Raw genomic sequence first — 27,457 nt, forward strand, 5'->3', positions numbered from 1 at the left:
GATGCTTGGTAAAAACACAATGCACGAGTTAATGGAAATCAATGAATTAATTATTTTGATTTTACATTCAGATGACTGGAACTTATATAAAAAAACCCAAATGGAATAATAGAAAAAAAATTAGAAAGTAAAAACTTGTTGGAATATAAAGGAACAAATAATTTTAAAGCTGTGTTGGCATTGACAAAGTATATATACATTTGTCGGTGTCCAGCACCACACTCGATTTCCTCGCACAACCACTATGGAATTTCTTCCACTGGACAATAATCAGTCAACCAAAGCTAAAGACCCACTTGTTCTCTGTCCCATATGAATCATAATTTATGATGTAGAGTAATTTTTAGCAGTTATTGTATTTATTGGTTTTATCTGTTACCTGCTCTGTAAATAAAGTTATTTTAATTGTTATTATCATGTAATACAATGAATAATGACACATGTATAATGCACTGCAGTATTTAATAATTTATTTTATGTTATAGAATATTTATTATGATAGATCTAGTTTATATGGCTGACCTTCATTAACTTCAAAGTCCTTGAAGGCCACCTCAGAACCCAAGTCATCCAGCAGCACTTCTCCGTTGAGTGTGAACATCATCGTGCGGTCATTCAGATCTATCATGCATCCAACCACATCACCAGCCTGCCAGACTCGTCCATAATGTTCATTACCCTGATGCCAGCGTTGAACCTGCAAAAAAGGGTTCCATAAAAAAAAAAGACAACTTTCTTCTTCAGAAACACAATTGATTGCATAAAACATGAACAATACCTTGAAACCATCAAAAACAAAGGCCTGGTCATCTGATCCAAGATCTTGGTCTGGGAGACATCCTGGGCGGGCCCAGCCTACCCTCATCTGCCCTGCTGTTACTACCTGGAAAATATGCAGTAATATTCATCTAAGTAAATGTCAAACAGGTTGTGCAGGTGTACAGGTGACAGGGGTGGAACAGTACTGCTCTATGGTGAAAAGGTAACCATGTGGGCTGCTACTAGTGATCATGGAGTCAATCATACGATGTACATCATGGTCATGACATAGGTGAACCAAAGTGGCAAAAATCAAAGCAATTGGAAACTGCCTTTGCAGTAACTTGTATTTTATCAAAACCAAAATTGATTTTTCTTACCATCAGCTCAAAGTACCACTTTCCCACATTAACAGAGTAGGTCTTTTCAGCTCTGAAAATGCGAAACCGCTCAACAGACATCTTGCTGAGGCCTGAGTGATGTGCTGGAAGACAGGAGATATAGGGTACGAATGAGCAATCTGGTTCTTTTCTAAAAATGAAACTATATTTATACATAGGATGGCAATCATGATACCGTGGTCATGGTCAGGAGCCTCAAGATTGTATCCATATCCTAGGAGAGTCCTAACGGCTTCTTTCAGACTGTCTTTGTTGGACTTTTTGGTCCTCTCGTCAAGCAAAATATAGGGGACCAGACGGGGATTTCTGCGGTTCTTTACATCCTGGGGAGAGAGAAAAAAAGCACTTTTAGGTTCTCAGTCTCATTTTCCCATTAAGATGTTTGAGATTTGTTGCAGAATATGTGTCTATGTGTGATATAATACCATGTAGTTTATAAAATAAATTCCAAAAATGGGATTTTGCTGAGTCAATGTGATTATATGATTATACTTCTAGACATATATTATTAACAAAGGTACAAAACAATATACAGTACATTGTACTAGTGATTGTTTAGCTAATCGGTAAACAACATGTTCCCATATTGTGTCAATAACTGCTAATTAATCAGTCCATTCATTCATCCCATCCGAGAAGGAATTTAGAATTTTAAAATTCAACAAGTCTTTGATTCACACCTGTTGAATACCATAGGTCCATCCCTGACGGATGCGGTCCTTCGCCCAGGCGTTGTGTGCGTTCTCAGCAAGTTTGTCCACCATGGCTTCTTGAGTTAAGGTCAGTTTGATGTGACTGAGGTCCAGAGGAGCAGGTCTATAGCCACTAGACAACTCGTAGCTACACAGATGAAGCGGAATCACTGAAATGTTTTATAGCCAGATGGGAAGTATATTCTGTCCTGTATATATTCCAGCTGTGGTCATTTGTGGTTGAACCCATCGTGTTTTATACTTCAGGCTGTAGAAACTTACGTTTTTGGTAGATCTAAGGTTTTCACTGTTTTAACAGCATGTTCATCTACTAGGCCAACATGGCAACCCAAGGCCAAGAGAGTTCTGTAACAAAAGCAAAGAAATGTGTATAATCAAGTGTTTTATTTGCTATTTGAGTTAATATTTAGAAAATCAGATACAGATCTTTTGTATTCCACATTATGAATTTGTCATGTTTAGTTTTGTGTATCCTGTGTCTCTCGCCATTGTCTCTGTGTTGATGACCTCAACTACAAAAGCAGCAGCTCAAAGTGATGCATTCTGTAACTTGACCATGTTCGACAGCACTATTAATGAGCTCTTTTAATCGATGCAGGTGCCCATCCTTTGGGAAATGTGCCCAAATTGACCTGTAGCTGCACAACATTATACCTCTCCCCTCTCTGATTCTAGGGTGGTGCCCTAGATATTACAATTCTAATTTACAATTTTATTGATTATAATAAGGTTCAAACGTTATTCATAATCCACCTTATTTTTTCTAACCCAACTTGCACCTATCAGTGCACCAACAGAGGCCACCACCTGCAAAATCATTATTTAATTTAGATTGCCTTGGTAATTTTCTCTCATTTCCACCTCTTGTCTGTCACATTTGCATGACAAAAGGGGGAACTGATTCAAACTTATGTTTGCTTCCATTACTATTCCTGTGTGACTGACTCTGCATTACACTGTGATTGTGTCTTTCATTTTCATGTTGGTGATCACTGTTTTAGGCTCAATAGATTATTTGCAATTCATCCCTGGGCCAATTGGGTGGTGTTATTAATAGTATATTAATCCCTTCATCCCAACATTAATGTGTTCCCTGAATTTGATGACTTGAATTCTACATGTGGCTAGTCACATCATTGAAATTTGGTCTAAATAAGTTGTGTTTTTCCCCATTTACTTGAGAGTCTCTTGGGACATCTGTAAGTTATAGTTGTGCTCTTGATCAGGAAGCTTTGAGAATTCCACGAGACAGGGATGTTGTCGCTTGCCATCGTCTCTTTCCTGCGACATAGACACAGAATTCTACAATTCAGTCATCAGGCATTCTAAAAGAAACACTGAAAGCTTTCTTGTTCATTTAAGTGTGGGTAATTAAATGATATGAAAAAAATCCAAGTTGAGAAGAAATTTGTACCATGACTTGTGAGGCAGAATTTGCAAGTTCTGTAAATGTGTCCCAAAATTTGGATTCTAGAATATGTGAAATAATTTGTCTTTGTTGATCCTTTATACTTTAGAATTGGAAAAAAACACCCCCTCCCCAAAAACCAAACAAAAGGTGTGTGAAATGTCCAAATGTTTAATGTTCCACAAACCCCTTCACCTCCTTAAGCTTCTATTAAATACAATTGGCGATGGGAAATAATGATGACTAACTGAAGACTGGTGAATTTACTGTGCTTGTTTAGGACCTTATTATCCATTATTAAAATCAAGTTTGCCATCAATCCGTTGGTGTGTGTCACTTCTGAGAAGCATCACAAGACTGGGGTAAGCCTGTCAACAGCCTTGTTTCAAATAACCTACCGGTAATTTACCAGTGGAGAAATATGCACACACCAGCTAAAAAAACAAAACTAGTTTCATAGCTTTTCACGAGCTTCTTTTGAAGCTGATTAAAGTATGGCTTGAAAGACTAGAACTAGGCCAATACTGCAGAAATAATCCTTAAAAACTTGTGAATTCTTGTCTGGCCTATTGTGTTTAATATCTTGTGATACACTATACAAAATATTGGTTGCAAGTTTTGGTTCAATTATTGAAAGGCCAAGAGAGTTTTATAACACATCCTTGCATATTGCACAGTTGCACTCATGTGTAATTATGCTATGGTCAGACATCCCAATACAAGGGTTAACCGGTGGCATTGCCTTTATTCAATAAAATAGCTAATACTAACCTACCATTCATTTTTATTGGCATTTGGGCCTAAAGCACAGTGACTTGTCATCACTAGAATAATTACACTGTTACACATACGCAGTTATTTGGCTGATACTTACTGTGCCGTAGGTCCAGCCGAGTTCTATTTTATTCATCACCCAAAGTTCATGAATGTTCTCAGCAAGTTTTTCTCTTATCCTCTCCAAGTTGGGCGGCAGCACAATCTATTTACAAAGAGAAATAACATGACATGATTTATCTTTCAATGTATTGGCAAAAGATGTCAGTGGAGTTGTAATGTGTCAAGGTTGATTTAAGGAGAGCGAACTGATTCTTAAACTTCACAAGGACCATAGTAACTTCGGCCCAAAGAGGCACTGTCTGCAAAAGGAATTGTGCAACTAACTGTGTAAAGATTTATTGGAGCAATGAAAATGGAATTTACTTGTATCTGTAGTCTTGTGTATTTTAGTAAAGGGCACTATATAATTACCAAAAAAGATACAATAATTACACTGTTCCAACAACAGCAATGCACTATACTTCAACATGTAAAAGGCGGCATTAAGTACCGGTACTATTATGTTGCATGCTTCACCATCCTTTTTGCAAAAGTAAATGGTTCATAGCCACATAGCTAGATGCTTAAGATTTTCAATTCAAAACACAACCATTTTTATCAAGTTAAATGAGATTGAGTGCAAATTTAGGTAACACAAGATGTTTTCACTGGACTGGATGGTTAGAAATGTATACAAATATTTGATCAACATGTGTCATAAAATGTTATTAATCTTATACTTATAACTCTGTTTTAAGCTGCTAATAATGGTGACAGTGGTCTTCACCTGGCTAGTATCCACAGGTGTGGGTGTGAAAGCTGCCTGGCTCATCATTACAGTGGGTCCTATTAGGTTTCCAGGTCCAGTTATGTCCTGACTGGACACTAGTTTCAGCCTCTCCCTGGGCAATACTGCTTCAAAACAGGGTGCATAACCCAGAGGGGGTAGGAACTTAAACTCTCCATGACGACCCCCAAGGAGGAAACGTACCCTGCAATAATAAAAGCTAAAGTGTTAATTTTTATTTCCTTTCTTCAACCATAAATAGTTCAACATACAGTATCATTCAGGTACATTCAGGATTTGTTTAAAACTAATACAAAGGAAACATACAGTAGATGCATAATAGTGCATAATTATAATGCATAATTATTTTGCAATCAAGGGATCTACCATTGTAGGTACACAGGATAAAAGTCATGAAATACATAAGATGGAATATTATGAAGTGAAACAGATGCATAACGTGCAATCATTAGGATGTGTCTGTTGTGTATGTTTATGTTTATTACTTTCTCAGTTTTGTTGGTGTTTTTTCCTCTTCCTCCTGTCCTTCATGTGTGTCACCTGTGCCTGTTTATCTCTGCTCTCCCTTGTAAAATCTGTTGTCCTTTCGTACTGTGCGAGACTGTCTTTTGTTAAAGAGTCCAGCATTAGCCCTCATGTTGTGTTCTGGATATTAAATGACTTGAAAAGGATTACTGATAATTTTTTCTGTTGGATGTGTTGGCCTGTCTGCAGTCTGCCTACTTTTTAAGAGCCTGAGCACTACCTGGCACAATATTGTTGCAAAATACTTTTTTCACTTTTTATTTTAGTTTGGTTATTTTATAGTAAGCCACCTTCCTTTTTGAGGGCTTGAAAATGCTTGAAAACTAAAATTTTGCAGGTGCACCAGATTGGATGAAAATGTATATTATTTTAGACCAAAAAGTCTCCTGATCCAAACCTGTGTGTAATGAAGTAGCTCTGCAACACGCCCAATTTTTTTCAATGGAGCAGCCCTGAGACTAGTGGTGAAGTTTGTGGTAAGTTTACAGGGCTCGGGCAGTAGAAGAGGAGTATTACCGGTAGCCTAGCAGACACTGCTTGACTTGTGGTTTGGTGGCGACATTACAGATTAAACTATTACATGATTAAGCAGCGATCAAAATAAATGACGTGACCCCACAGTGGAGACACGACCATTTGGAGGACCAACTGAGAGGACCAGTGCCAATATTTACAAAGAAGTCATAGTCGCAGTGAAAACACACCTTTTGGCAAATTTGAAAATTGGTACACCAATCAGTGCCCGAACAATGGCACTTACAGCACTAAGCTTGTCTCATTTTTTACATATTGCAAAAAAAAAATGTCATTTTAAGGTGTGAAGATTGTTTTTTTATGCCCACTATAAGCCTTACCTGACTCCAGCAGAGAAGCTCACCACAGGGAAGAAAAGGCCATCTGTGTTGAAATTTTCAAACATGCCCTGAACGGGTTGGCCATTAATCCTAAAGGAGATACTGGGCACACTGAGGTCTAAGCAGCAGCTTACCACATCCTCTGGTTTCAAAAGGTGTTGACTGGTTGAGTTAACTGGCTGGGCAATACAGCCTGAGGACAGAATAATGGTAATATGACGTTAGAGTTTCATCAGATGTTATCAAGGTGTTACATGAAATCTCACCTGATAAAAGATGAAGTCCATCAAAACCATATGAATAAAGATCATCACCCACTCCATTGCCTCCCCAGCCCTCCCCTCCAGTTGTGTAGGGGGCATAGCAACCGGTATTACCCCAGCCCACCCGAAGATGAGTGGCATCTGATGTCACAAATGGCTGCACATGATCCACGACTACTTCATAGTACCACTTTTTGTATTGAGCTGAGCCATCACTGACACCCAGGAAGATGTTTGGATGCATGCTGTTAGAAGCAGGAAAAATGATCATTTAGCACTCTGGAAAATATTCCATTATTGCATTATCAACTTTAATACTGCCACTGCTATAATGACCACTAAATAATGTCTCATCTACCTTTGTCTATTCCCCTCATGAATTGCTACAGTTCTTATAATTATTTTATTATTATTATGTATTCTGCACTACCACAGCAACAACAACAACAACCAATAATCATAATAATAATCATAATAATCATAACGATAATAATAATAATAACAATAATAATCATCATCATCATCATAATGTGGCTTTCAACATAATTTCTCAAAACTGTCTCTCAGCACAAAAAGCTTTTTGTGAGAATTTTATGTCTAGTCTTGAGGGTATCTAATGGATTCCCAAGGCTTTCCCAGGCTAGCTTAGAGCTATAACCTTCCAGCTTATTTCTTTCTTCAGCATAAAAATTATGAAGAGAATGGGTAACAAAGGGAAGCCATGTGGAGTTCATTATTAATAAGTGTCACATGTTATCAACCTTTAATTATCAACTAATAGCCAACTTTGCCCCTACTAGTACCACAATTTTACGTTGTTGTACTTTCTTCCTGCATCCACTAAAGATATATACATACTGTTCATACACATCAGATCGAAATTGGTATAAGATAAAGCTTGTGCATGTTGCTGTTTATGAGTGTTGGTACCTGCTTATATGGTTAATCAGACGAGTTTGTAACAGAAGACCTCTTCCTGGCAAAAGATTGTCACATATTAAGTGCTGATTAGAACGTACTGCCACACCATGGCAAACACAGAGGGAACACAGCACTTCTAGAACCTACAAGAAAGAAGAAATGTGTTAGTAGTGCATTATTATTATTAGATGTGTTTATCATATTCTCCATAAGAAAATAAATACAAGGAGAATACAAATGTTGATACTGCGAAACAGCATTAAAAATGATTACAGGTGCAGACAGACATGATTACAGGTGCAGACAATGATTACAGGTGCAGACAAAGCACACTCTGTTTTTCCTGAGGACACTCTGGAGTTAACTTCTGCAGAGGAATTTCTACAGTTGTCCAATAGAAAATCCCCAAATGTACTGATGATGGCTCAGAAGATTGGTGGATCTCCCCTTCCATACCTATATAAGATCTACCTGAGCTGTCTCCTTGGGCAGGCAACAAAGATTAGGCGAGCCCCTACCCATCAAGCAAATCAAATCAAATCAAATCAAATCAATCTTTATTTATATAGCGCCTTTACAATCAAAAATTGTTTCAAGGCGCTTTCCAGAATCCCAGGGCCTAACCCCAGACAAGCAACAGTGGCAAGGAAAAAAGGACACTGTCTGCTCAACACCCACCCCCTCTAGGAGTCTATCTTGATCCCGTCATTCAGCAAGATACTGAACACCAAATTGCTGCCTGTGTATTATGTGACTGTACATAGGTGAATGCAGACATGTAATGTAAAGCACGTTGAGTGGTCAGAGCTGACTGTAAAGGTATAGTGCCTTTACCATTTTATTAAAACCATCTTTGGCTAATGGATGTACAAATTGTTGAACACATTGTATGTGTTTATCTTAACCCATCCCACTAGAAAACAGGTCTTTCTGTAGTTCTACATGCTATTATTCCAATGTCAATGTTATATAGAAGTCTCAGAATAATCAACATCTAAATATTGCCAAACTGAATCTATGACCCGCATGTGATTTGAGGAGCCGTCTAAAGGCTGAATCCCTTTGGGATTGACAAAGAGTAGACAGGATAGCATTTTTCAGCTTAGTCCAGGCCATTCATTTACAGATCTTGTAAGACAAGTCCAGAGACAGGCTGCGGCATTCATTGGCATTTGCTTGGCGACCATTTCCATTAAATCACGTAAATAAAACAATGCTAAACAATATTATATATTGTCAATGCTAATATTGTCAGCAACTTTAGTGAAATCAAATCCTTGGGAAACACACCTAGATAGTATGACAGGGTGACGGAAAGGGAAATGTTCAAAGGGAAAGGAGAACTGATTTTCCCTTTAAATGAATGTACAAATTTTATTTTGATGTCAAAAATGTGCTTCCCCTCCTTGAAACACCAGCAGCAACCACTGATTTTGACACATGTGCATACATATTAGTAAGTGTACCTTGTGGTTTCTCCCATGCTTGTCCAATAGAGATATAATAGATGTGATGTGTTCTTCTTTGATTATGTTCAAGGCCTCAGGACTCTCAACCAGCACACAATGAATCACCTCTAGTATACCTAGAACAGTAAACAAGAACATCTTTTTTAATTTTTTGGGAAAACATAATCACCACACATCTGGGACATCAATCTGTCCATTTAGAAATCAATTATGATTGTGAATATATATTTCATCTGCTTTTGTATCATCAAAACAGACAGCAGTTGGAAAGGAAATGAAAGCACAAAAACAACCCACATTTTGTCAATGGTGGCCCTCTCCTTATCCTTTCTGGCAAATTCTTTGTTAGATTTGTACTCTCCAGAGCCCTCACTGGTAGTGCTAGCATGAGGTGGCATAGAAAACAGAGTATGCCCAACTGTAGTGCTGCTACTCCAGGATGTGTCAGTCAGAGGCATTGCTGTTTCTCCTATTGTAGTGTCAAGTATGTGTGTGCTGCCCCTCTGGCATGGGCTCCTTCACCTGACAGCAAGGGATGGCAAGGGAAGGAGACAGTCAGCAGCTCTTGTGACTATTAATAATAATGTCAGAGGTTGAAGCATAGCTTTCACTAGGAAATTAACTGCTTGAAGACTTTGCCTCTCATTTGGAGAATTGAGAGTTATTTGCCAAATTAAAATTTACATCGTTGGGGAGGTAAGACTAATGTGGAAGAAATGCCAAGAGAAAGAGGATGTGAAGGGACAAAAAGGTCCACTATCAGCTCTTTTGTTCAAGGAGGAACAGAACAAGAAGTATCAGAGTCACACAATTACATATAGCAGGCCACTTGTGTTGTGTCATGTTTCTGCATGTGGTACTGTGTCAAAAAACATCAGAACAAGCACCCTGTTCTCTGCACAGATGATTTTTTTTTTACAGTAAGCACATAGGCAACCCTTACTGCTGTTAGCAGCCAGAATAAGAGCCCAGAACTATTTTTAGACCCAATGACAGTGATCAATGTACACGGCATCTTGTGGCTGGTGTATCATAAGTACCAGACTTACCAGCCTGTTCCCAAGCCCTCAATATATTAGATATTGATGCATTAATCACTGCCATAGTTCACTATGGATGGTGCCACTTTTTATTTATGTGTTCCCTTGATTTATTTGAGCATATATGCAGTGTAGTTTTGGCCTGTGTTAGTAAGCAAGCTGCCTTACCTGAGGAGGCTTCCAGTCTCTCCAATCTGCTGATCAGCCAGTCCAGTGAACTGGAAAACTGAGCACAATTCTTTCGGTTCCCTCGGATCAGTGCAGCTAAAGGAGGATAGGAGAAAATGGAAACGGCCTTAAAATATTTTGTTATGACATGTGATACTGGTATTAAAAAAAAACCCAAAATGGAGCTAATAGCTTTTTCGATATCTCAGTTAGTTTTGGAGCAAAGGTTATTTGCTAAAAACAGGAATCAGTAGTCGAAAAGTAGAGTAAAAATGCATGTTATATTATCATCCAGGGTTTGGACATTGAGATCGTGGAGGAGTACAAATACCTGGGTGTTCACCTCAACAATAAACTGGACTGGACTCACAACACAGACGTCCTGTACAAGAAGGGCCAAAGCCATCTCCATCTGCTGAGGAGACTGAGGTCCTTTGGAGTGTGCAGGACACTGCTAAGGACTTTTTATGACTGATGTGGTGGCATCAGCGATCTTTTACGCTGTGGTCTGCTGGAGCTGTGGAAGCTCAAAGAGGGACAGGAAGAGACTCAACAACTGGTCAGAAGGGCTGGCTCACTCCTGGACTGCTCTCTGGACTCCATTGAGGAGGTGGGTGAAAGGAGGATGTTAGCCAAGCTGACATCAGAGGGACAGGAAGAGACTCAACAAACTGGTCAGAAGGGCTGGCTCACTCCTGGACTGCTCTCTGGACTCCATTGAGGAGGTGGGTGAGAGGAGGATGTTGGCCAAGCTGACATCAATTATGGACACCCCCTCTCACCCCCTACACGAGACTGTGGGGGCCATAAGCAGCTCCTTCAGCAGCAGACTGTTACACCCACGGTGTAAAAAGGAACGCTACCGCAGGTCATTCATCCCAACTGCTGTCGGATTGCACAACATCCACAACTCTTAATGTCGCACCAATAATCCATGGTTGGCATATTTTTCTGCACTACTTAATCATACTACCTCCGGAATCTCTTATTTGCATATTTATTTTTCTTCATGTAGTCTAATATTCCCTTCTACTGTATATATAATTTCCCCCTCTGTATATAATGTATAATGTACATAGTAATGTACATAATAAAATAGTTTTTTTCTTTTAGTGTTGTATATCACTGGCTACTTCTGTAACACGTAAATTTCCCCGATGTGGGATCAATAAAGTTTTATCTTATCTTATCATAATTATATTACAATGTAATATTTCAGTATATTTTTCTATTAGTATTAATAGTTGTTGGCGTTCAAATAGTAAAGGGGTGTTAATGTTAATAGTTATCTAAAGAGGATTATTTATTAGCTTGTTGAACACAGTCTGCTCTCAGATCACTGAGCAGCCTATTTGCTCATCATTTTATGTGATCAACTGACACTGAAATCAGCACACCAGTTTTGACAAGACCTCACAAATTCAATCCCCTTAGTTTCAATGGCTTCTCCTTACAGTGACTATACTGTATATTGATGTTCCGGTTAGAATTTGGAGCTATTAATAGCACAGCCAGGAAATGCAGAGAGGGAGAGAGCATAATCACATTTATCAAACTTCTACAGTATGTCCGACCTGCTGAGCTGGATCCATTCAGCTATGAATACAGTTGTTTGCCTACAAAATCGTAATGGGAGCTTTGAACTCTTAGTTCTTTGGATTCTGCAATCCTGAAAATAATTCTAGTCTAGATATTACAATGGCATTTTTCATACTGGGCTCATTGAAAATAGATTTTTTTTAATTGCAATGTACTACATGGTCAAACTGTCTATTGATTTGCATCTTCTTCACAAGTTGGTTCAGCACGTGATTATTTCTCTGGATGTGTAGGTGGCATCCAGTAAGGGACTATCTGTCACTGGTGGCTGAATGGGTAATGGCAGACATTTAAAGTGCTCAAAGGTGGGCAGAAGAATAAAGATGGAGCATTTTGTAGTGGCCCTGAAGTGTAATCCCCAAAAGAATAAGATGAAATGCAATAAATGAGAAAAAACATCAACCACTCACATGATAAAAAACATTCAGGATACAACTTTCTCTCATTGTTGTTTTCCACTGATCCTTGTTTTCCACTGGTTTGCATGAGTTGATTCTGTGATTAATTGTGCCTTCTCTTTAGGATTGCTGTAAATGTGGACTCGTCTGAGTTATCTTGGCTCAGTATAGCTTAACCTTCTTATCCTTAGCAAATGAGTTATGCCAGAATGTGCTGATTTCGCTATAAATGCAAGTTTACTGTCAAACTTTCTCTGATTAGATAGGTAAAATTTGGCATGTGCTTGCCACAAGCTAGTCCCAGTATCAAAGCTTTTTTAGTTAATTGTAAATCTGTAATCACTGTAATCCTTCTTGTCCGCAAGCTTCAAAAACAGTCAAGAGCTGCTTAGACTGCCTTCGTCAATGCCAGTGTTAACAAATGCTGACCTCACTAAAGACGTGCTGCTTAAATATTCATAAAAAGTCACAGCAAGACAAGCAGTAAGTGATGGTGCATTCAGTGTGTGTGTGTGGGTGTGTGTGTGTGTGTGTGTGTGAGATCATGTACCCAGTAGTTGATAGAGGGAGTTGAGGATTGAGCTCCAGCGGTCCCCGGCTTTCCTTCCTAATACCTCAGCAAATTGAGCTGCATTGCTGTATAAATGGAGGTGATCAATACACTCCAATACGAGGCTGATTATCCCCTGCAGACAGAGTAATTGATTTTACCATTTTCAGATCAATTCAGATAATACAGCCTAAAGAACACATGCTGACAGACAGACAGACAAACAGACACACACACACACACAAAAACACACACAGATTATAGACTGGCAAACCTCAGGCAACCTTACTGTCATTCTTTCAAGGTAATCTGGCAAATTATGCTTCCTAAAGCATCTTTCACAAGATGATTGAGATGATAGGTGGAGTATTCCTCCACACCGTATCATGGTCAAGCTGTTTCCACAACATCGAAATAGGGCTCAGATACATAGAAATTTTTCTAAATCACAAAATATGTCATCCAATTTACAGCCATTAAGGGGCAATTGGGGGAAATACATTACCGGTACAAAAGGTGGATTTTTTTCCAACTGACCACATTGTTGGCAAACACTGGTGCACTACCAAACACTGTTCTTCTAGTCCATATGTGTCAAACTCAAGGCCCACTGGCCATATCCGGCCTGCAATACAATTATATCTGGCCCGCGAGATCGTTTTACCTTTATCTGTTATTATTGTAATTAATGGGCCGGTGTTATGAAGCGCTGATAATAGACAAACTACAGATCCCATAATGCAGAGCAACAGCTGCCTTGCCTGATAGGTTACATACCTGGGAACATTCTCGCGTCATTCAAGTCAAGTGTATGTTAATGTTTGCAGACCTATTGTAACGTCAAACCTTGCCATTAATAATGGCGAAAAGAAACGTTGATTCTGAAAACAGAGCCTTTCAAAACCGATGGGAGGCTGATTATATGTTTAACATTGCCGGTAAACCGGTGTGTCTTATTTGTGGAGCTAATATGGCTGTAATTAAGGAATTGAATGTAAGAAGTCAATTTGAAACAAAATATGAAGACAAGGTGAAAAACCTGAATGCAGAGCAGATGCTACAGAAAGTAGAAGCGTTAAAAAGAAAGTGAAGTGAAGTGGCAGAAGAGTTAACCAGATCAGGCCGGCCATTTACCGAGGGAGAGTTTCTGAAGAACTGTATGCTGAAGGTGTGCGATGTCTTGTGTCCAGACACAAAGCAGATGTTGGCAAATGTAAGCCTGAGTAGAAATACAGTTGCTGATTGGGTTTATGGGTTTTTGCTTTGCAAAAGTTTATTTATATTTCCTGGGGGTTTTGGACCATGCTCATATTTTGAATTTGTTTGATTTTGACAGAAACATTTTTGTGGAGAGCAGAAATATTTAAGGATATTTAAAGTTTAAAGAGTTTAAAGTTTAAAAAATGGTCCATGAGCAAAGCAAATGCTTTTACTTCTCTGGAAAAGCATAATTTTAAAAAAAAATTTAATGTTTTTTTTGCAGCATGTAGTTGTAACTCTATAATTTTGACAAGAAATATATTTATATAGAGCAAAGTATTTTAAGTTATATAAGTTTTTTTTTTTAATTGTAGAAAAATATTCCTGTCTGTTTTTATTCCTATTCATGTTCAAAAACATTTACGTGTTCAATAAATGTTTATCCTGTTCGGCCTGCAACCTAAAGTGTGCTTTGAGTTTTGGCCAGAGGTGCAACTGAGTTTGACACCCTTGTTCTAGTCAATTTTCTGCGTTGTCTGTAATGGTCTTGTATCACTGTTGCTATCTATATCACTATCTCGTATTGTAATATCCATGCTCCCCTCCTGTTATTCTCCTTATACTGCCTGCATCTGTTGTTTATGTGTGTTCACGCGCACACGTGTGCATGTGTGTATATGTGCACCTCTTCCTGAAAAAGGTTCTGTCGGTTCTTCAGAGCCCTCAGATGGTTCTGCTTATCTTCATGTTCCATTTGGTCGCCAGGTGGTTGGAAGTACCCAATTAGATCCTGTAAACTCAGACGGACTGTATCTATTGGCAGATCTGGAGACAAACTCTTTCCATTTTTCCACAGAGCATCCAGACCCCTAAACATAAAGAGTAAAACATCAGTAACTGCTCTTCTAATCCAGGTGTTCTCTTATTGTTTTTGATTTCCCCACCCATAGACCAATAATGCGGGAGGTTTTTTGGTTATTTTATTACGGCAATTGCTCTTATTGTGATTGACTGGTTTCATTGAGGAAAAAAAAACCTTAATATTAGACCATCCTATAATCATCAGGGACTTCTTCCATGGAACTAACTCTGAATCCAGGCACAGGAGGCTAACACCCTCTCCACTAAAGTTAGTTTTCAATCTTGATTGATAAAACCTATTGTCTTTAATTCCCTAGCTATTGTTATTATAAATCCCAATAGTTAGAGCAACATGCTTTCATTTGTCTGGCTTCCTCATATCACGAGCAGTAAAAGGTGTCAATTTAGGTTGGCCTCTTTTGTTAAACATCAGACATTGGAGAACATCCATCTCATCTTATTTGGTTTAAAATAGCTTTGTTTTGAAGGCCAGATTTCACTTAGCATTAATATCTTAGCCTATATCACTTTTTCAGGAGATGAATCTGGGAACACATTAATAGTAACATGTAAATCAAGGAGACTTGGCCTCTATCCTTTTCTATTCCACAAGAAGATGATGATAATGCAGCTATCTAACTATTAAGTTCTTTCTCAGAAGAACAAAGAAGGATGACAATCAGCACCTAGATTTGAATTATTCTTCCAAATACTTTTGGTAATGTAATGTATTTAAGGTATTACTTTGACCTCTATGATTAAGATAGTATTGTATAATTAAATCTGATATTTGTACTAAAAACCTTTGTCATCACCTACTTTATGAATATGTTGAAAACAGACACGATACTGCGTATCACTCCAGCAGCATGACTTTCCTCATGTTGTGACCTGGACAGTGTAAGACCATCATCCATGTGACCCTCATGGTGTATGATTGCCTGAAATAAGAAGGAAGTTGTTCATTAAAGTTAGGAAATTTTAATGTTTTTGTCCTTTGTAATATATGGTGAAACAACATATTTTTGTCTGTGTCCTTTTCCTCTTAATAAATACAACCACCTGATGGGGTAATGCACCATTAACAGTTGATTTATTTTTTTTTAGCTACGATAGTGATCCATTTAGGGGGAAGTAAGAAAACAGACTAATCATAAGAATCAACATACAAAAGGAAATGCTGAACAACATTCTACTTAAGAATTCTCAAAGTTATGTCCTCAAGATTGCCCACAATGCTCAAAGAAAAATGTGCTCATTCCACTCTGTAACCCTGTGTCAAATATTAAATGATTGTGAGTGGTGGTAGGAGTTCGAACCTCTTTCCTCTTACACCCTTGATGCATTACAACAGCTGTGGCAACAGGCCTCAGCTTTGTGCTGGATCTAGATCTTAGTTTTGAGTCCCATATTAATAAAGTGACTACGACATCATAACGAAAGTGAGACTATTAATAAAGGAAACACATGCTGAAAAAATAATACGTGTCTTTATCTCAAGTAGACCCAAAGAAAACCACTGACAGACTTCAGCTCATCCAAAACTGCTTGTCTATTAACCAGATCAAGAGCACATTAGTCTTAGCTGCCCTACACTGACTCCCTGTAACATTTAAGTCCTCCTATGTGCATACAAAACACTTCATGGACTAAGCCAGTATACCTAGATATCTAGAAAAACAAAATACATCTTTAAACTTTATCCATTAATTAACTCCTTTTTCATTCCACCCTGTGTTGTGTTTTACTGCTTTATTTGACTCCTTTGTTTTAATAGTTAAACTTACATTTTTCAATTAAAAAAGAAATACAAAGACACTACTAGGCAAACAAACGGTGATGTGGCTTTCTTTGCAATAACTGGGTAGATTACATGAGTCGGGTGTGTGTCTTGATTAATTTGGCGAACCCCTGAGACTAACTCACCGAAACCCAGGATCAAATCCAGTTTAAGAACCACTGGTCTAAGTAAACTGCATCCTCATTAGCACCCTTCTACAATGTCTACAATTCCAATAACATTTTTGGAGATTTAAAAAAGGTTTTTAAAAAAATGGTACACTTTAATTCAACCATACCTTTCTCTGCACTCCACCCATACGAGCACATTTAGCATCGACAGTTTGGTAGGTGAGCCACTGGCAGCTAAAGACATGCTGGATATAACACACAGAGTCTCCATATTTAATATCTGGAACTCCCATGCCATCAACGTCTTTCTTAACACTAGGGTCTAATTTTTCCTGAAGGAGACAGAAAGAGTAATTAAGTAATTAAAGTAATTAAGAGTAAAAAGTAATTAAATGAAGCATTCTATAAATCAATTAACTATATTAAAAAACAGCAAAGTCTATTAGAAACGCGTTCAAATACAAGCATTATTACTTTTCTTTGAGGATGAAGATATTGTATAACTTTTTTTTTTGCTCCATACCTTGGAGGACCTAAAGCAGAAGACTGTGGATTTGATATCAGCCTTCTCTTTGTCAACCAGGAGGAGTGATTTGTCCTCTGTTTGACTGAGATACTTTCCTGTGGTCACATGTCTAAGCCTGAAAGGCTGACCCCAGCGGATATGACTTCCACTCCACCTAGACACAAAAACAGTCAGATATACAAGCCCTAAACAAACACATACTCTTTGTTCGTGTAAAACTAGAAATTGAATGTGGTTGCATGAGTGTGCACACTCCCATATCAAGGAATGTGGCTGTGTTCGAAATTAACCAGTCAAACTCAATTACAGCAGGTGGAAAGAGCTACCGTGTCTTTATTTCAGCAGATGAGGGTGGAGAAGCCTATGTGAGAGTGACAGAATGGCTCAACTGGACACTCCTCAAATATATATGAGAAGATGAGAAGAAACCAGTTCAGTGAGGCTTCCAAGAGCAAAATAAGCAAAATTAAAAGTGCTGAAAGAATGCTGTATTTCATTTGACTAAAATGGCCCGTATTCTTCCTACATGAAGTCTCCCAAAAACATGTGAGAAAAAGGTCTAGGGAGCGTGGTTGAATCTTCGGACAAAAACTATGGTGTAAAAACAATACTGCACATCACCCAAGAACACCATATCCACATTATATCTGTCTGGTGATAGAATCATGCGTTCAGACCAATTTTTAGCAGCAATTGGGGCCTCGGCCTAGATCAAGACCAGCTCTAAACACAAGTAAATTTAAAAACATAACTTTTGTGTTCCCTCCCAAAACTTCTGTGTTCCCTCCCAAAGCTTCTGTGTTCCCTCTCAATAGTTGTACATTCCCTAACTATAGCTTTGAGTTCCTTTGCAATACAGGGCTCCACATTTCTAACTTATAGACGTACACATTAGGTGCAGATGCAGTCACCATCTTGGTTAAGGTTAACCTAGGGCTCACATACAATAATATAATGGGCTTTGTTTTTATTGCAAAATGGTCTGTTTCAGCAGAGATGTTACACTAGAAAGCGCATATCTAGCTTTGCCCCGTGTATCTGGTATGACTATCAAAAAAGTGATTCTCATATTATATAGATTCATTACACTCAGATGAATATATTTTGAGATTTTATTTAACAAAAAAGTTCTTGATGAAGGCTTTCCGAGCCACGCTAACAGCAATTATAAATAATTAACCACAGGCAAGGCTATGTAATAAACTATGCACTGAAAGGCTGTTAGCATATGTCAAACTGGCTCTAGAAACCACACTTAACTGAGTTGTTATATACAACAGTAAGAGTGATATGGGAAAAAATTAACCTGATTTCAGCACTCCAGAAAGGTGCAGAGAAGAAGGGGAATTAAAACTACCAATACCCAAAACACTCAAAACTGTCATGATAAGCCCTGGATACCCACTGTGTGTTATAGAAGTAAGAGAAGTAAAAGACACTGCAGGCTGTTTTCCAGTATGTCATCAAAGGTGTAGGTGTGATTAGAATGAAGATCTGGATAGCACTAGAGGTTCCACTGATACACTATGGTTGGAAAGCACAACAGCTTCAAGCAACCCTAACATTACCATACAGACTGTATGAGTTGCATCTCTGTGTAAATGCATATCGATGTACAAAGGTCTGTGTCTTTTCTACTCACACAACACGTAATGTCTCGAGCTTCCACAGGGACCGAGCGTGACTGGACACTGCTCCCCCTTCATAGTGTATCGTTCTGGAGGTAAACAATGAATGATCAAAAAAAGACATTGTACGCATATAAATATGGTGTAGAAACATTGGGTGTGTATCTGAATGACTCAGTAACCATCCTGAACACTTCTAATTTGAGTAGGTCAAACTGACATTTAACCTCCACAAAGGCTAATCTGTTTACCTCTTTTTAATTTGGTTATGTTCCAACTAACTAAATGTGTGTACTGTTTACTAAGTTTATATTGTGTGAATCACACTCTAAAATCAGAGAAACAGATCCCAAAAAACAGATATTCTAGAATTACCCTAGCTTCAACCCATGTCTTGTACCCCATTGTACACTTTAAGAATATACTGTATACCGTGGCTTGTGACCATTTTTACTGTGGATTGATTTTTAACAGGATGAAGCCTGGAGCAGACCTTGACAATTAATTTAAGCCACTGTAAAAGAGAGACACATAATCCTGCATGTGGTCATGCATCACTTTGCCTTCTGATGCAGTACTGGTTTCTATATTATTTATTTATGTTTAAATTGTGCGATAATTTAAATAAATGTCTCCATCTTAAATCTTAAAAGTATACGTCGGCCTTTTTTTGTTGTTTTTTTATAGACTGTGGTATAGATTAAATACATTGAGGATGGTATCGCTACCTCCTGTGCTCTTCTCCATATTGGCCAGATGGAACAGTCAGACACTCATCCATATGACCATAAAGAAGCCGCAGGACATCTCCCCCAATAAGGAATCCTGAGGAAAAGAAGGGACGGATAACAGATATGACAAAAAAAAATCTCATTTTACCCAAATGCAGCATCATGAGGAAGAAGAGATGACGCAACTAAAAAATTCAGCAATCTATAAACAATGAAGATGAATTTTCCATTTTAATAACAACACTGGAGTTTATGCACATCAAATACGCCATGCAACCAACAGTGCACATGTATGCAATGCCGACTGGCTGACGACCTGTGTTTAAACATAGCGTGTCTTCGAAACTAGATAAAAACACCAGACATGACTTGCTGTCTCCCTAAAATTCACCACAATATTTAACAGAACACTACGTGTCTGTGATGGAAGAATAGTTTAATTGGGCTGAACGTACTCATTCAAACTCCAGAAGTTTTGCCCAAGCAGGATTGTAAATACTATATCTTTTATTTATCATGCTCATGGCCTGATGGTGTTCATTTGTTCTATCTCCTTCCCCAAAAGGACACTCAGTACTTGTGGTTTGATTTGAATTTTCTTTCTTTGAGCACTGGATGCAACAGTTATCACATGATTGTACATATGCATGACATAAGCTATAAAAGTTGGAAAAAAAAAAACAGGAACAACATAGATACAAAAGCTCTAACAGGCTCTAACACTCTGAACTAATGACTCAACAACCTTTGACATAGGCTATGCTGCCGCCCAGAGGATATCTCCCAACATACCACATCATTCTCAATCGACAAACATCTTTCCTGACCCACCTTTCTCTGCACTTTGTTCACTACTGGAAACCCAGAGCAGTTGCAGCATTACTCCTCCCCTCACAGAGTAAGGCTCAGGTCACTTTTAACAGATAATTTATTTTTTTTTGTACTTCTGATTTATACTCTTATCATTTAATAATTTATTTAAACAATAAAGCATCTATTCTATCTGAAAATAGTACATGCAAATATATTACTTTTCTTTTACAGCTTAATACATATACAGATGGATACCTTGTGCTACCTCACTCCTAGTACAGATGGGGACCACGCTCCAGAATGTCTGCTGGAAAGCTGCATCTACATGGAAACTGCCAATACCATAGGACAGATGCTGCAGCAAAACAAACATAAGATTGTTATAGAAAAAACAACAAGTGACCAGCCCAGTTTGGGATGCTTACACACAGGCAGGATTTGGTCGTTGCGTGGTTATAGTCATCATAAGGAAAGGTGTGGTCACAACTCTATATATCCCCTAAACTGTCTAATCTTGTCTCAACTATCAGCCACCATGGGTTCCTTTCAGTAGTTGCCTAATAATTCTATATAAAAGCAGAAAAAATCTGAAAGACGATAAAAACGTGTTTCAAGGACTAATTTCCTCATGTGATAGGCTGTTGACAGGAACAATAGCATAGAATTTTTTTTTGTACCTTGTTGTCTAGTATGACAAGGTTTATCATGAAATAGTAAATGATAAAGTGTTATGATGTAAACATGAGGCAATTGCTAAAAGTAGGGCACTGCAGCTCTCCTTTTAAGCTACAACAAGGATACAAACACCTACATAAGCCTGCGGCATTGCCTGTGTTTTTATGTAAATAGATCTAAAAAAATTTGAGGTTTGCTAAATTTGCACATGGGCGTTTGAAATGTATAATTTCTATTTGCATTCTAAACCATAAAATGGTTCTTTAAATGTAAGATATAATATATAAAATATCCAGCTTCTTCTTACTTGGATTTTAATTTGAAAAACTCTGCTCTAGTATAATGAACTTAAAGTGTAGATGCGATTTCTATCATGCATGTCTGATACTGACCAAATATCTCTCAGAGGAGATGCTGACCAGGATGAGATCATCTCCCACTCTGACTTTCTCTCCTTCCGAACGCTGCTTTGATGCTGGATGGATGGTCCACCAACATGCCTCTCCTACGCACAAAGAAACAAATTGATAAGAAAAACGGATATGAATGACTTACAAAGCCGCAAAACTGTATATGATTTTTGGAATTTGGACTTTACTGTAACATTTGAATATAAATGATGAAATAAGAACAGACCGGATCTATAGAAGAAGGAAAACCAGTGTAAAATACCATCCCTATATTGCTGGAGAATTTTTTTTTTTTTTTTTTCAAATTTAAGCCTGCAATATGGTTAGCAAAACGTACACTGCAAGTACATTAGACAGTTCTTTAGGCTAAATGTCAGTTTCTTGTTGTTAGTGACATGTGACAAGTATAAAAGAACTAATGCAAAACACTCAAGATATTTTGTTGGTGTCAAATTGAAAAGAATTATAATAATAAAAACATTAATAATAACAATAAAATATAGGTCAAATTCCTTAACATACAATACAGTGGAAAAAGAAGTTAAAAGAAGAGGTAGGATTGACAAGCAAAATGGACTGAAATAGACCACGCTGTGGAGTTGTCCTACCCGTGCTGTTGTCCTGCAATCCCACATCAAAGGCAAGTTTGTCTGTAGACGAGCGGGAGGTAGACAGACAGCACAAGTACTACACAGAAGAAAACAGCATGGGGTCATTCTAACTAACAATTCAAAGCATACTTTTGGAGATCTATTTAGCAGTTTCACAAATTCTATTTCTTAACAACCTATAAAAAGCCAGTCAGTATGATTGATTTAAAGAAAACTAAACATGAGACAAAATTTTATTCCATAAGACTACTTTAAAATATAGGAACCTTTGTAAAAAATAATAAAAAATAAAGCAGCATCAGACATAAGTAATGCGATTTAAAAAAAGGAAAGAAGCCTTCCTATGTCCACAAAATTACATAAGATAATTAAAAAAAAAAAAAAATCAATTTCTATCAATTTGACTGAATTTGACTATTTGGTTTAAAACAGTGTACTGTACTAGGTGTTACCATTTACCATAAACCACTTATGTAAATAAAAAGAACTTATTCCAAAACTGGTGGAATTTTAGCAGATTTTGTGTGTATGCATGTGTGCGCACAAACCATTCCACTATACGAGTGTCGGAGAAGGACAGCATGTCCGTAGAGTAAAGTCCTATGAGCCACCGTCTGATGAAGAGAAATTAGAGGCAGAGAATCAAGGACAAAAGGATTAAAGATGATTTGGAGCATTGTGACTTTCTTCCACGGCTCTGTTGTCCAGTTTTAATGTTGGTGTGTCCAATATTGTGGATGCGCTGTCAACTCAGACAACTTATAATTGACATGAACTTGATGAGCTCATCTGTTGGATCACTTTGTAAGAGCAAAACTGGTGAGTGAGTATTAATGGGTGCTGGGAAACCCAGGTATTCAATGTGCTACACTTATTATTCTGCAAAATTGGATGAGGAATAGATGAGTGGATTGGAGAGAGGACTGTATGTGCACTCCATACATTGTTTTTGACAAGGGGGATTGCACAACGGGGTAGTGTGACATAATGGCAAGATCAATGGCCAGAAGTGGCTGATGGCATTTGACAGGAATTGAGTGGAGAATACCAATTGCCTGGGTCACAAGTCTGGTTGACTGAATTTTTGGGATGATCTAAATTATTATCGATGAAAGAATTCCTCGAAATGACAACATGATTCATATGCCTACATGCCCGCCTCCCAGTTACCCCCGTGCCTCAAACTCTCAGTGTTTATTTTATCACCCCATCATATCCCCTATGGAGAGGGCAAGTGTCTGATGAACCAGCTAACTACCACCACAACACCAGCACCCCAGCACCTAGCATTAGCTTTCCTGTATCATCCTGTGACTGTGTTTAGCTAGCCTACCTCTGAACTGCTACTTTTCCCGAGTCAGCTCTGTGACAATGTTAAATGTTCTAAGAGCGACAGGAATTGTGCAGCCATTTTTTAGCCTGTGGGTATTTTGTTTAAGACAGGTCTGTGTTGATACTTACTCCCTCAACTTTCTCCTCTCTACTGGCCAGGATCTCCTGTAAAGCTCGTACAGACAATGACTGTTCCAACACGAAGGCACAGATGGACAGATCTGGGGGCACATTCTGGAGACACAAGAAAACACATTATGCCAAAAATGGTATAATAATAAACTTTACACTTACCACAATAATAAATTTTAAATGTGGTTGCATTTCTGAAGGGTTTTAAACTGTGGCCACCCAGTGATTCTCATTCCAACATGACAAACTATTACTTGAATTTCTAAAAAAAGTCCTGTAAGTTATAAGTGGTGTCTCCATAACTCTGACTTTTTCTGCACAAAGATGTGTGATTACATTCGGATAAAGTGGAGTTTGATGCCAAGACAACATCCTGAACAGAGCTCAACAGCTGTTCATCTCATTCAATAATACAATACAACATAATATTACAATAATACAGCACATAACAAAATCAGAAAAGGCTATGAAATAATGTTAAACAAGTGAAACAGAAAATACTGGATATCTTCTCTGTGTTTGTTTTGAGTTAGTGTGTATGTTAGGGATGCAACACTTGCAACATACACTTTGCCAATGATTCAATATGTATCTTGGTTTTCAGATCATGGTTTTATTAGAGTTTTGGTTCATATTCTTAAGGATAAGAAAAAAAATACTACGTTTTTCCCCCAAATTCTTACTTATTTTGCCAAATAGCACATACCCAAAAAATGAAATGGGTATATTGTATTTCTACCTTGTGTATTGTAAAATAAAATAAACAAAATTGTTTGAAAAATAAGTTTAAAAAAATACTTTATAATATTTTATAATACTTTATAAAATACTGAGGGTTTAAGGAAGAAGAAAACGGTAAAACAAGGCTCGTGGGCTTTTTTCACTTTGTCCTCAAATTTCATACATATTCGTAATTATGTATTGGGTGAAAAAGTTGTGAGCAAGGTGGATCGAGGACTTTAATTTTACCAGGTGAGTAAATCGCACGTCTCCAACCATTGAAAAGGGTTGCAAATATTTGGTGCTGAACATCCTGAATGTGACAGTATTTTTTTTGTGTTTATCTGAGTTGGAAGAATATGGTTGTTGAGGAACAAAAAAGGGTATTCAAAAGCACATCTGAAAGACTCCCAGGCTGTGAGTAATTCTATGCAGCTTTTTCGGGTGTCTTTCACTAAGGACAATCTTTCATTGGTCCACTCTGCCGTTTCGGTGCAGAACTGCAGCAACGGTTGTCCATCTGAAACTTTCTCCAACTCTATACAGGATCTGTGGAGCTCATGAGCTCAATGGTGAGAGTGTTGCCTCTCTCACCAAAGCCCCCCCACCAAACTGTTCAGTGTGTTCAGACAGCCAGCTGTAGGAAGAGTCTTTCATCTGATAATGATGGAGACCGCTGAAGTCTTTGAAACAATAAATGAAGCAGATTTTTTTTTTTTTTTTCCTAGCATTGCCCAGATCTGTCTGTCGCTGCAGCGCTGTCCCTGAGTTCTTGGATCTCATTTTTCTCTGAAGCGCAATAGAAGTTGTAAGGCGACAGGCGTGTGCCTTAAAAAGCAGATCCACTCCATATAATTCAGCACAGATGGGCTCTGATGAAGGTGGAGAGCCATTTCAAAGCTGAACAAAAGAAAGGGATGGCACCTGACTGACCTACATGAACAAAGCAAAGAGTGTGAATACTTATGTTCATGTGATATTTCAGTTTCATTTAAAAAATCTTAAATTGTGGGTTTGGGCTGTCCTTGTGAGGTACCTAGTGTAGACTGTTGACCATAAGAAATAGTGAAAATTTAACTCTACATGGGAAGCGATGCTTGCAGTCATTTTTTGTCAACTATTATTGTTCATTCATCATTGTGCTCAACACAGAGGCTGAAATGATCCGACACTGCAGATTTAAAAGCCGGTGGTGTGTCTTCTCTCACTAGTCGTGTGAGAACTGCTCACTGTGTGTGAATCACACAGAGCTTACAACACGTGGAAACGAATGTACTAATGAGATTAATCCAAAACCAAGCACAACTGACAACAGTGTATGTAACAAAACACAAGTGATTTGCATCTGTTACATCTCTAATGTATTTCCACATGAAATTAAAACTTAGTTTAAAAAAAAAAGCTACACCAGTAACTTTCTCCGGATGCATTGGTTGATGGGCATGCACGTGTTCTATTTTGAATAATTGTAAGAATCTCTGTTCTGGTAGAGATAATGCAACAAACTGCAACGATAATGAACTCATGCCAATACCTTGGAGTTAGAGATGGATTCTAGGAAGCAGAGTCTGTTTCCAAAGCCTTCGGCAGCCAGACAGATTTTCTGTTGGTCATTATGGATTGTTGCTGAGCACTGAAGTACCACCTCATCATCCTGTGAACACAGTTAATGATAAAATAATGCCATCATACAAAGTGGGTCAGCACTGATGCAGAAAAGGCTTTTGATTCTGTTGGGATGAGAACTGCTAAACTTGGTTGTACAACACTTCAGCTTTTAATACATGCGGTCTTAAATCCTTAAAATACAATTTGCCCGGAGCCCGAATCAAAATAAATGGCGGTCTTTCTAGCACAATATCTTGGGAACAGGGATGCCTGCAAGGCTGTCTACTGAGTCCCATCCTGTTTGTATTATTCATAGAGCAAACAGGAAGCAACACAACAGCCATACATAGCACATACATTGGAAAATGCACAAGTATGTGTGAGACCAAATAGCCACTGTACAGGCACATGGCCCAATACAGGAGAGCCTTCTCCTCAAGACAGGATTCAGCTGTTCATTTACACTTAAATGATAAGAGACACGAATTCGAAGACAGCAATGTTCATGTTTTGACTGGAAAAAAAACTGGAAAAATCTATCACTGACCAGAGGAGGAGGCTGAAGCCACCAGTAGCCAGCCACCTGGAAAGCTGTGCAAAGTTTTACAATTATTCAAACCCAACAGTACACAGGGGGACCCATACCCCTTTAATAATTCAAACCCCCTCTAACAAGAACATTCAGTAAACCAGCACAGTATGTAAAACTGGGATTCCCACTGGTTAATTTAGAACTGAAGAAGCGTCTTGGATAAAAAGTTTAACATCTTTGGAAAAACTAAAGGAAGCCCAGCTGTTTTTTTAAAGCTAAAAGTTCTCAGCTGTTATTTCTTTTACTGTCAATACCCAGGGAAGTACCAACTAACGTGTCAGTCATCCAGGTCAAAAAGAATCTTGGCTTGGGAGAATTCAACTGGACGTCTGTTTTCAACATTTCAGCTCCTATCCAATACACTTCTTCAGTTATAAACTAGCGGGAATCCCAGAGTTATATAGGGTCCTGATTTACTGAACGCTGTCGTTAGTGGTCATGCACATCAAAATTGTAAGTGGATGCTAAAGACATTAAGATGGCTAAGCAAACAGCAACTGTTCAGTGAGTATATTTATTTTTATGTTTGCAGATGAACTAACCGCCACTGCTCCCCCACCTAGCTTGTCAGTGATTAGCTGGAATATGATTTGTTATATCTTGTTGCACTGCCTGTCCCCCTAGTGTTTTTTGAACTTTACAGCCCTCAAGTTATATATCCAGAGACCGGATTTTTGCAAAATTTGTTCACTGGGCAGGATTTCCATCAAAACTGAAATCATGTAGAAATCATGTAGGATCACAGAATGCACCTTTAATTACATCAATAGCTTCTTCTCAAAACAGGTTTCCTATATACATTTATTTAAATACGTGCATTTAAATCATTAGAAGAAGCTATTGATGTAACAGGTTTCCTATATACATTTGACTGATATTTTTAACGTGGCATTTAATAGTGGCCTAGTAGATAAGAGTAAATAGTAGTAAATTATTGTGATCATTTCATTTTTTGTCAGAAAAACACAAAAAAGATAACATACACATTTTGCCAAAACAACCCCACATCAGTGAT

General features: G+C 38.1%; 1 protein-coding gene across 3 annotated transcripts in view; it reads right to left on the reverse strand.

Annotated features, from left to right (window-relative positions):
- The window catches only part of ryr2a (ryanodine receptor 2a (cardiac)), a 94,942-nt gene that overhangs the window by 65,454 nt on the left and 2,031 nt on the right, over positions 1 to 27,457 (reverse strand). For all 3 annotated transcript variants that reach the window (XM_029842004.1, XM_029842005.1, XM_029842011.1), the window contains exons 2-28: positions 25,777 to 25,896; positions 23,520 to 23,624; positions 22,607 to 22,672; positions 22,056 to 22,134; positions 21,430 to 21,542; positions 20,618 to 20,717; positions 19,547 to 19,643; positions 18,833 to 18,907; positions 17,188 to 17,344; positions 16,832 to 16,996; positions 15,573 to 15,694; positions 14,578 to 14,761; positions 12,693 to 12,828; positions 10,146 to 10,241; positions 8,935 to 9,053; positions 7,478 to 7,611; positions 6,551 to 6,792; positions 6,285 to 6,477; positions 4,885 to 5,089; positions 4,156 to 4,260; positions 3,051 to 3,154; positions 2,135 to 2,218; positions 1,841 to 2,000; positions 1,336 to 1,483; positions 1,140 to 1,243; positions 779 to 883; positions 523 to 697 (exon numbers count right to left, since the gene is read on the reverse strand). In XM_029842004.1, the coding sequence (XP_029697864.1) occupies positions 523 to 697; positions 779 to 883; positions 1,140 to 1,243; positions 1,336 to 1,483; positions 1,841 to 2,000; positions 2,135 to 2,218; positions 3,051 to 3,154; positions 4,156 to 4,260; positions 4,885 to 5,089; positions 6,285 to 6,477; positions 6,551 to 6,792; positions 7,478 to 7,611; positions 8,935 to 9,053; positions 10,146 to 10,241; positions 12,693 to 12,828; positions 14,578 to 14,761; positions 15,573 to 15,694; positions 16,832 to 16,996; positions 17,188 to 17,344; positions 18,833 to 18,907; positions 19,547 to 19,643; positions 20,618 to 20,717; positions 21,430 to 21,542; positions 22,056 to 22,134; positions 22,607 to 22,672; positions 23,520 to 23,624; positions 25,777 to 25,896 (3,493 nt within the window). The remainder of the gene's footprint in view (positions 1 to 522; positions 698 to 778; positions 884 to 1,139; positions 1,244 to 1,335; positions 1,484 to 1,840; positions 2,001 to 2,134; positions 2,219 to 3,050; positions 3,155 to 4,155; positions 4,261 to 4,884; positions 5,090 to 6,284; positions 6,478 to 6,550; positions 6,793 to 7,477; positions 7,612 to 8,934; positions 9,054 to 10,145; positions 10,242 to 12,692; positions 12,829 to 14,577; positions 14,762 to 15,572; positions 15,695 to 16,831; positions 16,997 to 17,187; positions 17,345 to 18,832; positions 18,908 to 19,546; positions 19,644 to 20,617; positions 20,718 to 21,429; positions 21,543 to 22,055; positions 22,135 to 22,606; positions 22,673 to 23,519; positions 23,625 to 25,776; positions 25,897 to 27,457) is intronic.

Source organism: Takifugu rubripes, chromosome 1, assembly GCF_901000725.2.
Source record: "Takifugu rubripes chromosome 1, fTakRub1.2, whole genome shotgun sequence".
In the NCBI taxonomy this organism is placed as follows: Eukaryota; Metazoa; Chordata; class Actinopteri; order Tetraodontiformes; family Tetraodontidae; genus Takifugu; species Takifugu rubripes.